General features: G+C 55.5%; 1 protein-coding gene across 2 annotated transcripts in view; it reads left to right on the top strand.

Annotated features, from left to right (window-relative positions):
* The first annotated feature begins 4,125 nt into the window (after positions 1 to 4,125).
* Positions 4,126 to 13,558, top strand: part of LOC129346617 (semaphorin-3F-like) — a 31,843-nt gene continuing 22,410 nt past the window's right edge. The window contains exons 1-3 of one of the 2 annotated variants that reach the window (XM_055003965.1): positions 4,126 to 4,358; positions 12,247 to 12,407; positions 13,449 to 13,511. In XM_055003965.1, coding sequence (XP_054859940.1) covers positions 4,256 to 4,358; positions 12,247 to 12,407; positions 13,449 to 13,511 — 327 coding nt within the window. In that variant the 5' untranslated portion in view covers positions 4,126 to 4,255. The remainder of the gene's footprint in view (positions 4,359 to 12,246; positions 12,408 to 13,448; positions 13,512 to 13,558) is intronic. The other variant, XM_055003964.1, reaches the window with a different exon arrangement.

Genomic DNA, 13,558 nt, shown 5'->3' on the forward strand with positions numbered 1-13,558 from the left:
GAATCTCAGCATCCTGGGCCAGTCGTAGTCACAGAGCCAGCCAAGAGTGGTTGGTGAGCAGAGGGACGGGAGAGTCAGAAGAGAAAGGGGCGGGGGGGGGGTTAATGGTCTGTGGATCAGTTGGTGGAAGTTTAGATCTGTCCGTTTACTGCCCTATAACCATCGGTGGGGGCATGTTCCTGCATGTTCTACAAAGATGGGGCGGCAGCAGGGTCCCTGACTGAGGGGAGGGTGATGGCAGAGAGGGGGGGCTCAGAAGGAAAGCACAAGTAGGTTTGGAGCAGGCAAATCCCGTGGATGTGCTGGGGAGGGGGAAGGAATACCTAGCATTCCACAGCCAGCCCCCCGCCGCCCCCAGGCTGAAATCCACAGCGTGTGATTTACCTTTTCTCCCTTCTGAGCTGCCACGTAATCTGAAGGTCCCTCCACTCCTTACCTTCTTCCAGCCTTTTTGTCCCATTTTTCAAGCGGAGACCATTCTAGTCACACAAGCACCTCCGTCCCTTGTTCTAAGGGCCCAAGCAGAGGCAGCTAAAGGGGTCTGCACATCAGAGTCTGGTACGCAGGTGTCCTGTTTGAGTGATGGTATGCAGGTGTCCGCATTCCAAACTTGGCCCCGGGGGGGGGGGATGTCTCCACAACACACAGCTCCAGCTGATCCAGCCACACATGACATCTAGAAGAGAGGGGAGGCCAGGGCCAGTCCTCTGGCCAAGCCACCGAAGCACGAGGAGGAGGTGCCGAGGCAGAGCGGGGGCTCTCAGCAGCACGGGAGAGGGCTGATCTCCCCCATGTGACTGCTGGGGGGCCTGACTGGCAGCAGTGCAGGCTTAAGAGGGGACGGGTGTGCCTTGCTTGGGGTGACAAAAAGCCTTGAACTGGCCCTGGGAAAGGAACTCTCCCACAGGCTAGAGGTAACCCAACCAGGAGTCTCTTCTCCATTCTCAAGACACCTGCAGAGGGGGGCTGGGAGTGCCAAAGTGCTCAGGCTAGACTGAGGTGAAGAGCAGGTCTGGAATTCTCAGCCCAGCTTTACTGGGATCTAGGCGCCAAACCACAACTGACAGCAGCCCCGTTTCAGAAGCATTTGTGGTTTTTTAAAAAATAGTGCTGTGAGGCCCTGATCCAGAGCACACATGAAGAGCAACAATCCCAGGAGCTCTGTCCCCCCGCCCCCGCATCCTTTCAGGTGTCAAAAAACATCATTCACCCTGCAGAGCTACCTGCCAGATGGCAGCGGAAAGGTGGGCACTGCAAGGCCTACGCTCACATGTCTTCGGAAGCAGAGAGTGGTGGCAGCCAGGATTATTCCGTTGTGTTTTGGGCAAGATCTCCTGGCTCAGGCAATGTGATCCAGGGCCTATACAGCTGTAGGGGGTGTGGGTTCCCCCATTCCTCAACTAGTTTTTCTTGTCCCTTCTGTTTCTGCCCTGTTTGCGCTCCAGAGAATGTTGCTAGGCGCCTCGGTCCCCATGGAACGCCTTCCACAGGCACCTGCTGGCAATGAGAAGAATCACACAGACCCCTCCCCTAATCAGGCTCATTTCTCTCTTGTCTCTATCAACATATCCTCCCCCCTGCAATGCACCCTACACCCCCCTTCCCGGAGCCTGCAGGACCGGGAGCCGTGGGAACCTTCCCTGCTGCGTGTGGCAGACACAGAAGACGAGGGGAGAGGCAGGACTGGCTCCCGCTTGGGCAGCTCAACAATGGGCTGCAGCATGAAAAGAGGCACTTGCAGGCCTCTGAGGAATCTGGGCATGAAATGGGGGAGGGGGACACTGGAGCAGGCATCGAGGAACGAGATTTTCCCACTGGGCAGTACTGCTTTTTCATTTATTTTTAAACTGGAATATTTCAAATAATTTCTCAGCATTCTCTGGTATGTTTTTTAAAAATCTGATTCTCATTCTAGCAGGCTGGGGGTGCCAAACAAAGGACAAAGAAAACACCCCCAAGAGCACATCAAGAATACACATGAGCGCTGTAGGGGGGCCGCCTTCCTGTGCCTCTGAACAGAGGGTCTTCTGGCAATTGAGTCCCTTTGGACAAAACTCCCAGGTAGCCTTTAGGTGTTTTTGCACACCTTTTAATTTGCACAATAAGGGAACCCTGCTGACAGTATTCTGCAACCTGAAACAGAAGGGAACCAACAAGAGCCTCCCTCCGCCTGTCAGTGGACTCTCCGGGGCAGGATCCCATAGATCCGAAATCTGAACCCCTGGTGACCACGATCCTGACGTTCCTTTGAGCCACGAGGCCAATCTCGAAGTCCTTGCCTCGCATCCAGGTCTGATATTTTCAAAAGCTTTGTAATGGTCTGAATAAAAGTGTTTGCTACGCTTGCTTTCGGAGTTTTTCTAACAGACCCCACCCCCACCCCCACCCCCACCCCCGCTACCTGCCCAGCCGCCCTCCTCATAAACAGGCTCCTCTGTCCCTTGGGAATCCACATCCGTTGCCAGGCAGGGCTAGGGAGGGATTGGAGCGAGGTGACCTTCCGTTCCGTTTCGATGAACCAAACCCTCTGGTGCGAATGATATTTCTCTCTCTCCAAACCAGTTCCTGGATTCGCTCCAACGGGCTGTATTTTTACAGGCCTTCCTTACAGGCTTGTATTGCCGGCAACTAAATATTGCAACAGGAGACTTGAGGGGCTTAGAGAAGCAACAGGTTTTTATTTAAGCATCAGTTTATGCCAGAATAAAAACACCTGGTAGCTTTCAGGGAGGGATGAGCCATTTCTGGCTCAAGCGGCTCAGTTCGGAAGCAAACGTGGCTCTTTAACAAAAGAAGGCGAATCCTTTTCAGTGAAGGTGCTTTCGCGGGGCAGGCGGGACCCGAACAGCCAGCACGCGACGCGAGGGGCAGCCAGAGGTTTTTATGGGCACCAAAGGGCTCCGTAAAGAGGCTTTGCCCGACGGGAGGAGAGAGCGCTGAAGGGTCGCGGGCGAGCCAGGGGCGAAAGCGCTCCGGCCGGGCCGCTCCCGGGTCCCGGGCCGCTCGACGGCCTGCCGCGGGAGCTGGCGCGCGAGCAGCCCCGGGCCCTTTGCGCTGGGGCGCGCCTCCGAGGCTCGGGCGCCGCCGCCGCCGCCGCCCCCAGTCCCGCTAACGCGAGCGCAGGAGCAGCGGCCGCCCTTCTCGGGTCCGGCCCCGTCGGCGGACGCCTGACATCCCGCGCAGGGCGGCCCGAGCCGCCAGCCCCGAAGGCGGGCTGCGCCCCCAAGGCAGGGCGGGCGCCGGGCGCGTTTCTCGGCCGCCCCGGCGCAGCGAAGGGGTTCCGCCGTCCCGCGCAGGAGGCCGACGGGCTGGGCGCTGGGGACGGGGCTCCCCTGGCCCGCCCCGCCTGCGGCCGCTCGCCGCCCGCGAAGCGAGCCCGGCCCTGAGCTCCGCGCCGCCCCCTCGGCCGCCCCGAAGTTCGGCGGCGTCGGTCGGCCCCGCCGCGCGCGCCTGGCTTGCTCCCGAGGTAAAGCGCGCGCGGGAAGCGGCGGGAAGGGAAGGGGCTTCGGCGGGGCCGTCGCCTGAGCCGCGGCCCGGGCCCGGGAGGCCGCGCGGAGTCTGCCGGGGCGGGGCGGGCGGGGCGGCCTGGGCCGGCCTTCCCCTCTGCGGCGCCCGCACCTGGCTCAGGTAGAGCGGCGGCAGGTCGCGGCACGTCGCGGCGGGAGGGACGGAGGAAAGCGGCGGGCGGGCGGGGGCTTCTGGCCTCGTCCCCCGGCAGGCAGCACCTGTTCCGCGCGGGGCCGCGGGCGAGATTCCGGCGTTCCGGCCCCGCGCCGAGAGTGATGGCGTCAGGAGGCTCCGGCCGGGCCGGGCCGGGCCGGGCCTGTGCCCAGAGTGGCCGGAGCGCCTCCGCAGAAGGGACGGGCTGCCCGCGACGAAGTGCCTGCCCGGTGCCCGGAGCGCCTGGAGCCCGCGGCGGGGGCGGGGGCGGGCTGCTGGGAACTCCTTCAAAGCGCCGCCTGCCGGGGGAGGGGGGAGCGGCTGGGCGGCTGAGCCTTTGAAGTGGCCGCGCCGCGCCCGCTCGGGTTTCAGCTGCCGGGCCGGGCGCCCAGGGGGCGGGGGAGAGGGGGGAGGGAGGCGCTTTGATCTCTGGGAGCCCCCCCCCGCGTCCCGCGGCACGGCGGCCGGCAGGCTGCACCCCCTGCGCCCGCCATGGCATAAAGGGCGGCCCGCCCGGCCCCGCCAGGCCCGGCCCGGCGCCCCCAGCCCAGAGCTGCCTCTTCTCGCAGGTGCCTCGCTTCGGACCGGCCCCGCCATGGAGCCGCGGCCAGCCCCCCTGGCGCTGTGGCTGCTCGTCCTCGGCTGCCTGGGCCACCGCGGCCCCCCCGGCGCCCCCCGGGTCTACCTGGCCTACAAAGGTAAGGCGGCGCGTCGGCGCGGGGGGCGGGGGGCGGCGCTGCTGTGTGCCCGGAGAGGCTCTGGGCGCCGGGGCAGGAGGCGCGCTTGGGCTGAAATGGAGCCCGCGGAGGCTGCCGGATTGGGCCGCGGCGGAGCAGCCGGGCGGCGACCCCCTGACGCCGGAGCGCCGGGTAGGTGCAGGCGCGGCGCGGCCGAGGGAGCGGCTTGGGTGGTGCTCGTATCTGTGTGCGTGACACCCGCCCGCTGGTCGCAGTAGAAGGTTTTATGCCGGCAAACACTCATAGGCAAATAAAAGTGCACCCCGTCACCTAAAGTGTCACTCAGTTGAAGACATTTTAGTCGATTGTGTTTTTCTTGAATTAATGTGTTAAATAAAGCAATGCTTCTGAATTGTGTCTTTGTTTTTAGAGTATGCGTGTTAGCACATGCCGCTACACCACCTCTGGAAAGGCTTTCTGTATGAAAGAGGAGGAATGCCTCTTTTAATATTGCACATATTTTCCTATAACTAAGTATAAGCTTTATTAATTGTTTTGCAAAACATTAAGGGAAAGTATTGTCGAAGGCTTTCACGGCCGGAGAACGATGGTTGTTGTGGGTTTTCCGGGCTGTATTGCCGTGGTCTTGGCATTGTAGTTCCTGACGTTTCGCCAGCAGCTGTGGCTGGCATCTTCAGAGGTGTAGCACCAAAAGATACTGTGACACTGAGAGATCTCTGTCTTTTGGTGCTACACCTCTGAAGATGCCAGCCACAGCTGCTGGCGAAACGTCAGGAACTACAATGCCAAGACCACGGCAATACAGCCCGGAAAACCCACAACAACCATTAAGGGAAAGGTTTCCCAATTAATTGCGCAGAAGATTTTTGAGGGTTGTTGGTTTTTTATAATTTATTAATGCATTTCCTAACCATTGCAAGCTAATTTAAGTAGTTATTTTGTGGATGAGAGAGAGGTTCATATTTGCACTTGGGATTGTCTAGATTATTTGTACAGTAGCCCAGCTGTTTATTCTGTAACATTCATGTGAGCCAAACACAATTCTTTGAAATAAGATGTAGTTATAACCATTGAGGGACCATTGATGTTTTAACTACATAGTTAATATAGTTACACTGGAAACTTTACCCTGGGGACGGTGGGGCAGATCATGCTGTGGGCAGGGTTATGTTGTGAAGTGGCAACATGAAAAGAGGGTCACCCCTCTTGGTCTTCATGGCAACTTGGCACATGAGGCAAGAGCGTCCAGAGCACAGACAAAAATGTGCCCCTGGGTGTGGTGTGCTGGCTTAAGTGCTTGGCTTGGCCTGGAGAGACTGGGATTAAAGAATGATAATGAAGGATAGGCCTCAGAGGAGGGTCTTGTGCAAGTTGCTCTCCTTCGGCCTCACCCCACTTGACTGGGTGTTTTTGAGGATAAATGTACCCCGTGTATACCAATCTTTGAGGAGGTGCAGGATAGATATTTGCTACCTATATATGGAGGAAGGGATTTAGGGGCCAGTCTGTACAAAGCTCAGAAACCATGAAGGTAGGCTCAAGACTGCTTGCTAAGCATTTCTGTACAAGTATATCAATGAAGTTTGTATTGAATGTGAATCTTCAGGGCAACATGCCCCAGCATCAAGAGGCAGGTGTTCTCGTCTGCACGCATACCTGTCCGATGGGGTTACCCCTTTCAGGACACGCTGGGGGAAGGGCAAGCGAAAGGGTGTGGGGGAGCTGGGTTTGGGCGTGTGCTTTCTGGGGACTGGCAGTTGGAACACAGACGTTTCCGTGTTGGGACCGACCAGGTCAAAGTCTGCTGTGGCTGAGCATGTGTCTCTCAAGAACAAGCGGCCAAAGGCCTTCCGGAGCCTCTAGAGCAGCAGGGGACGGGGCACCCTCTCGTCTCTCCTCACAGAGCAGTTGGAGAGATGCAGTCACAAAATGCAGGGGGGGGGGCATTGGCCTATTTATTTCAGTTAGACTCGACCTTTTTTCCCCAGTGGGGAACCAAAGCAGCCTAGATCATTCTCTCTTCCATGATGTCCTCACAACAACCCTGCAAAGAAGGTTGTCACCCAGAAAACTTGGCAGAACAGGGATTTGAATGGGGCTTTCTCAGGCCCTAGGCTCAGGCATGGTCTATTACACTCCACTTGCTCACTCTGGCTGCTCGTGGCTGCTAGAAGATCCATCTCCCATCTGTTCATTTAATCTTTTGCCCCCCAAGCCAGCGTGTGTCAAGTGGAATGCATCAGGAAGGCACTTTTGACAAGGGAAGGGGGCGGGCAGGGTAGTGAAAAGGGAAATGTTCCATAAAATAACAGTTCCTTTTATAAGAGAAATAAGATGGTGGTTTCAGTGTCTGAGAAATGCAGACAGTCGGGTCTCCCTGTCCGTATATTATTTATTTGAGATATTGTGCAGTTTTTTAGACCTGCAAGATGGGGGTGCAGCCTCCTTTGACCCAGTGCTAATGTGGGGATGCGTTCACGAGCTGCAGCGTGCTAATAAACATAGGAGCCGTTAATTATGAGCGTGTATAAATAGGTCTCCCTCGCCCAGGCAGCGCCCCTAGAGCCAGGCTGCAGCGACTGCTGGGTAAGCCTACACCTTTTGCCACCGTTGCCGTGCCCCCTATAGGAGCTGTGTGGATCTGCTGGCACTGCCAGGGCCGCAGGGGCCACTTGGCTCAGCTGCTCCTGCCCACCGGCAGCCTTCCCAGTAAGTTTGAGGGCGCCTTTGCCACTGAGCACCCATGTCCACCCGACGGTGAAAGCAGTGTTAGATGACGTGGAGGGACGTGTGCTTGAGTGCGTGGTCCTGGCTGTGTATGCAGTCAGTGTGCACAGTGCCAAGTCAATATGTCTGTGGGGGTTTTCTTTCTTTCCTAATTAAGGTCTGTGCAGCCAGTCGTGACCAATTCACAAGCTAATGATATATTTACACTGGGAATGTATATAATCTTTACCATTTTGTGCTGTGGTTCTGGTAAAGGACAGGAAGGCTGTCTAGATTTTGCATTGGCTGTAGGTAGGTAGCTGGCTTCTGTCCAGGTGTGGTGTGTGTGTGTGTTAATTTCAGCAACATGGACTCGTGCCATCCTGCACGTGGGCTCCTGTGCCTCTTCTTTTTCTCTCCCCCACCCCATCTCTTGGTGACCTTGCTGGGTTCCCCCAACGCTTTCTGTTCTCGGGGATTCCAGGATCTGGTTACTTGCCAGCCACAAGGGGAAAGGATTTCCCAGAAGGGCTTAAAATACCCGGGATGCCAGCAGTGAGGGGCAGGAGCACGCTTGGATGGATTCCCCCTTTTGGAGCACATTGAAGGGAAGGGGAAGTGAGAGCATGGTGGGGGGAAGAGAGGAGTCCCTTTAATGGCTGGGGCAACACATGCCACCCCCGGATTATGGACCTGCTCCTGTCATTGTAGCTGCCTCCCCCTCCTTTCCTTGAACTGAGGCTGCTGGGGCTAGCACAGCCCTCAAAGTGTGTGTGTGCGGGGGGTGGGGTGGGGAGTGTGTGTGTTCCTTGGCCAAAGGACAATTCGTTCCTCTTGGCAGCAGCAATCTGGCTATAAAAGGCAAAGCCCTAAACACCACTCTGGCCCCCTCTGTGCATGTTTGTGCGTGCATGCGTGCACATGTGTGCGTTTGCTTATGCTTGCATGAACTTTGCACAAGCATAAGCGACCACATGTAAGGCTCTGCGTAAGATGCAGCCATTGAGGACGTAGCTCCTGACAATTCATGGGGTGGAGGAGCGATTGCGGTCTTGTGTGGAGCAGGGCCAGTGAATGTTTCATACAGGGAGGCGAGTGGGTCGTGTGAGCTCAGTGAGACGGGGCACTAGCATGGCAAGACACAGGTCTTCCCATCGCTGGGTGCGCACTGAAGTCTGGGGCAGGTTTGACTGCATTGTGGGTTTTGTTGGGATGGGCCAGGTATGTGCCTTCCCTGTGGCTTGTCTGCCTGGCTGCCACGTGCCAAGTGAACTGAACGTGTGTGTTTTCTTGGGGCTGGCAATTCTGCTGTTGCCCAGGGGGGGCAAGGGCAGGTGGGGATATTGAAGGAACCCTGGAGCAAGCTGAGCGGAGGGGCCCTGACTCCTGCTGTGGGCATCTCCACTGTGGGCCCCTGGTTCTGTTTCTCCTGGAGACGAGTAGACCTCCAGGGCAGCGGCCCACTGGGAACATTCCCAGTTGTTCCAGGGCCAGTCTGCTCATGAAGGGGGGGGGGAGTTGGTAGTTGGAAGGGGATACATAAGGTGGATAACCCATCCTGTTTCATGGCCTCAGAGCACAAAACTGTCATGTTTAAATAAAATACTCATTGCTACTGGCGTCAATAAAAAGAACTCATGGTGTCCTGGATGTGTGCAAAATTGTATTTGATTGGATGCTTTGTGCTGACAGGAAGCATTTTACCATGAAACAGACGGGAAAAAATTCATAGTATTCATAACAACACTTTGCAGTGTTCCAAACACTTGCTCTTGTCTCCTTGACCCTGAAGGGTTGTAGCATTGTTCCCAAATATATGAGAGTGTGTGTGTGCGCATGCGCGCTGAGGTTGTGACACAGTGACCTGCCAGGAGTCACCACCTGGTTAGTTTGTGGCCAAAGGGAGTTTTGGAGCAGGGCTATTTCCACACAGCTGTCTGGCTCCATCTTTCAGCAGTGCTGTGTTTGGGGGCATCCGCTTGATGTCCCGCTTCTCTGTTTTCCTCCGCTTCTCTGCAACCTGTCCTAGACGTGGTTTGGTACCATCATTTGGAAAGATCTCAGTAAAGGAGCTTTTCGATGCCAAGTAGATGGGAAGGTGGGCATTTTTGCAGGTCTTACCCGTATCAGCACTATTTTCCTTGCTAGAGCACTCTAGTGTTGTAAAATCATAAGAGTCTGTTGCTACAGTCTGCGAGTTTTCATTTTCATTTTTTCAAAAATGAGACTGTAGTGCATTTTGCTGTGGAGATATAATGGCACAGGCTGCATCTTTCCTCTTGTAATTTTGGGGTGAAAAGGACTGTTTTAAGTGAAGCCTAGGAATCCATAGATCACGGCAATAGATTGTCATGTTATTATAACACTACAGTTATCCAGCAATTCCTGGTTTATTTTCTGAAAGCCCTTCAGTGGAGTGGCAGGAGACGGTGGCAGGAATGAGCAGCTGAGGCAAGAAAAGTGCATGGGGAACTTGTGCAAGAAAAGTGCATGGGGAACTTGTGCAAGAAAAGTGCATGGGGAACTTGTGCAAGAAAAATGCATGGGGAACTTGTGCGTGATGCTCTCTTGCCACTGTGAATTCTTCTGTGTGGGCAGCAGCAGCAGCAGCAGCAAGAGCTATCCAGAGAGTCACCTGTTTATGAAAGCAGCCCAGGGATGTCCTCCTGGCTCACAGCTTAGTTCCTCATCTGTTCATTAAAACAGACAGTTCAAATAAGGAAAGGGGGTAGGAAGGGAAAGTAATATTATACTGAGAGGAGGAAAGTGATGGAATCCGTCACAAACACAAGAGCGTTCTCCAGGAACCTTTTCCAAGGCACAGCGGAAGTCACGAGGCCAGCCGATTTTGCAGTGAGGGGTGGCCACGGCAAAGGTTCGCTTGGTTCCCAGGGATTCCCGAATGAGGGACCGTGTCTGGGCACAGAGGGCATTCCAAGGGTACTTCTTGCCGAGGCTTGATCAACCCCTTTAATGTGTTTTGTGACGTTTTGGTGCTTCCCCCTGTGATACGCTGGAGGCATACCAGGAAGTCCCTCTGCGCACCTGAGACACCATGGTGCAAGCGTGCATCTCATGAACGCACCCCTGAGTATTGTTGATGATTGTGGTCTTGTGCATGTTGAGAATCAGTGTGCTGTCATGAGACATGGGGCAGGGTTTCCTAGCATTCCTTGCACAGTTGTGGTGACATACAAAACACAGCCATCTTTAGAGGTGACGGGGGCCACAGAGCCAGGATGCAAGAGATTTGCAGAGGGAGCCTGAGGGCATTTGGGTTCTGGATCTATATCCCTTACTTGGGAAGAGAATCACCATTTTCTGCCCAGGTGGATTCCAGTTTCATATTTCACAGATCCTTCCAAGCCAGCGGTCTCTGGAGATCCAGATAAATGGCCTGAAGGTCGCTGCTGAGATGGTGGTAGCACCTGTGGTGCTCCGCGCCCCCCCCCCCGGGAGTTGTACCTTCACCTGATGCTTAGTAATAAGACTATCTATAAAGGGATACCATTGGCAATACCCAGGAGCATGCGTGGGGCATATTGCCGCTTCTGCAGCACTGACCCTTCCTTCCCCCGTTGTACTGCTCTCAGCAAAAGGCAGAGAAAAACGGCTCTAGAACTTTTCCCTCTTAGGACCGGGTTACCTGTAGAGTAGTAAAGAATGTCTTCAAAGTACAGCCGCTTACAGCTTCCTTTCTGTAATCCCTCCCAGCCCACACACCGAAATTCATGCATTTTGCCATTGGGATAGTGTTTTAACCCCTGCATATGCCATGCACTGTGGTAGGGGACCCCCCCCCCCCGAGTTCCCCCCCCCCCTTTAAAACACTGCTCCAGGAAAGGCTGCGAAGTCGTTCTGGACAGACTCGGCCCTTCCTGATAACAGTTCCTGATGACCGTTTCTCTTCCACAGAGAAAGAAGTTCTTGAGATAGAAAAATACCCAAATGTATAAAAACGTAACAAATGATTAGGGTTTGGATATTTTCAGTTAAAATTCATGAACATTTATGTTAGTTTTCTGACACCTTAGGTTCAAAACGTTGTTGTTGTTTCAAATAACTGGATTTGGCTAGGGATAGAAATGCACTTCAAATGCAATATATGTCACTTCCCGCCTCAGAGGTTAGTTTAAAGTTAATTTGGATATATGTTATCTTCCATTTTGATGGCCAGTTACATGTGAGGTGTGTCCAAATGTGCAAAACCTCTACCATGAATCCTGTGTAGTTGTTTATAACTGCGGATACTCCAGTGTTGCACAGTTGTGTATACATTGCTGAAGGGGATTTAGCAATGTGGGGGCTATGCCTGCCTTCAGTGTTATATAATGACCTAGAGATGCAGGATACGTCCCAACACCGGGCACCCTGCCACAGGCCTGCTCGCCCTGCAGGGCGGGGGCACCCCCCCAGCTGCCATGTGTTACGTCTTGTGGACGTTGCTCAGGTTTCCTTGGTTCAGGACTCTGTTTGGGGGAGGGAGCGCGGAGGGAGTCTGAGGGGAGCCAGCAGAGGAGACACACGCACGGTGCTGCTGAAGGGGCGGTCCGGGGGATGCCTTCCCTCTCTCTTTTTTTTAAAATGGACCTTAATTCCCTGTTCATCCGGACTCATTCCCTTCCCCTGCCTGTCCTCGCTGAGCTCCTCGGAACTCTGCTCTTCTCCGAGGCTTTAGCCCGGTTATCCGGAGGAACGAGGCCAGCTTCTGCCCCTGGTCTCTGAACTCTTGCCCAGGGTTGGCTGCAGAGGTTTGCAGGGATTGCTGCCTCCACCGTGGCGGGCGGCCATCCGCCCTCTGGCTCTGTCCCCAAGGTCGCCGCAGGTGGGGAGGGCACCAGGCCGCTCTCTGATCTGTGCCTGTGGAATGCGGCCAGGGGGATTGCTCGGGATTTAGGCTCTTTGCTGTACCAGCCGTGGAGTGCCCCCCCACCTGCACTGGCTCCGCCTTAGTCGCTTCATGGGACTAAAATACCCCCTGAGCTCAGCTCAGGCCGGCCCAACCCAGACATGAGACATCCCACGGATCAGCTTGCTCCAACTGCTGCCCTTTCGGCCCAGATGGGGCTTTATCCTCCATTCGGGAAAAGGGCAGGAGGTCAGAGGGTCAGTGGCCGTAGGCAGGCCCCTCGGGCAAGCGTTGGGGGCTTCTGGCCTTGACTCCAGGGCGTTCTCTCCTCAGAGCTGCTGGAGACCCGCACCGCACGTCCCTTCAGCTTTGCCTTCAACACAAGCGACTATCGGATCCTGCTGATGGACCAGGACCAAGAGCGACTCTACCTGGGAGCGCGGGACTTCTTGGTGGCCTTGGATCTTCACAACATCAACAAGGAGCCCCTCATTGTAAGCCCGTGGCTGCAGGAATGTGGAGAAGAATCCGGCGGGATGGGGCCAAAGATGAGCGCGTCGCCTGTGGCCAGCTGCAGGTGGCCGGGAGCCCTTGGGTCTGGTTGGGGGACGAGCATCGTAGGGCAAGGCAAAGAGGGCCGTGAGACACAGCGGGCCAGTGTGGGAAGTTGTTGCCTGGGCCTCCTGGCTCTTCGGAAGGGCCAAGGAAAGTGACTGAAATTCTGGGCACTGCCAAAAGGTGCCAAGGGAAACAGCTGGTACATAAATCCCACCATTAAAACCATATACATATCTAAAAACCATAAAACAATACAAAACAACTGGTGCCATGATCAACTCAGGCTATAATAAATACCTAAAAAAAATGTACATAGCCCAGGGCGGCTGCCAGCAGAGCACAACATGTGGCAAACAGGAAGGGGACAATTCGCTGGCTCTCAACCAAAGGCCCAGCAGAACATCTTCGTTTTGCAAGCCCTGTGGAATTGTAACAGGTCCCACAGGGCCTGTCTCTCAATTAAGAGTGTGTTCCACCAGGCCGGAGCCAGCACCGAAAAGGCCCTGGCCCTGGCTGAGGTCGAGGCCAGACGAATGGCCCATGGTCTGAGGACCACTAGAAGCTGCTTATCTGCAGAGTGCAAGGCCCTGCGCGGGACATAGTGGGTGAGGCGGTCCCACAGGTATGCAAGTCCCAGTCTGTAAAGGGCTTTGAACACTAAAACCAACACCTAGAACTGGATCTGGAACTGAACTGGAAGCCAGTGCAGCTGGCACAGCGCAGGGTGGATGTGTGCCCCGAATGGCATCCCCGTAAGAATGCATGCTGCTGTGTTCTGAACCAGTTGTGTAACTTCCAGGTCAAGCCCAAAGGCAGACCAGTGTCAAGCGAGTTACAGTAAGCCAGCCTGGCGGTGGTTTGCTGAGGCCAGGTCCTGGAGCAAGAGAGGGGCCACCAATTGCCAGACCTGCCGAAGATGGGGAAAGGCAGCTCTGGCAACGGATGTGACCGAAGACCCCCCCCCTCTTTCTCCTCAGATCCATTGGCCTGCGCTACCCATACATCAGAATGAATGCCGCTTGGCTGGGAAGGGCCAGCAGGTGAGTGGTGGTTGCTTGAACCTTGCTTGCAAGTGGATTTTCCATGT

Source organism: Eublepharis macularius, chromosome 19, assembly GCF_028583425.1.
Source record: "Eublepharis macularius isolate TG4126 chromosome 19, MPM_Emac_v1.0, whole genome shotgun sequence".
NCBI lineage: Eukaryota > Metazoa > Chordata > Lepidosauria > Squamata > Eublepharidae > Eublepharis > Eublepharis macularius.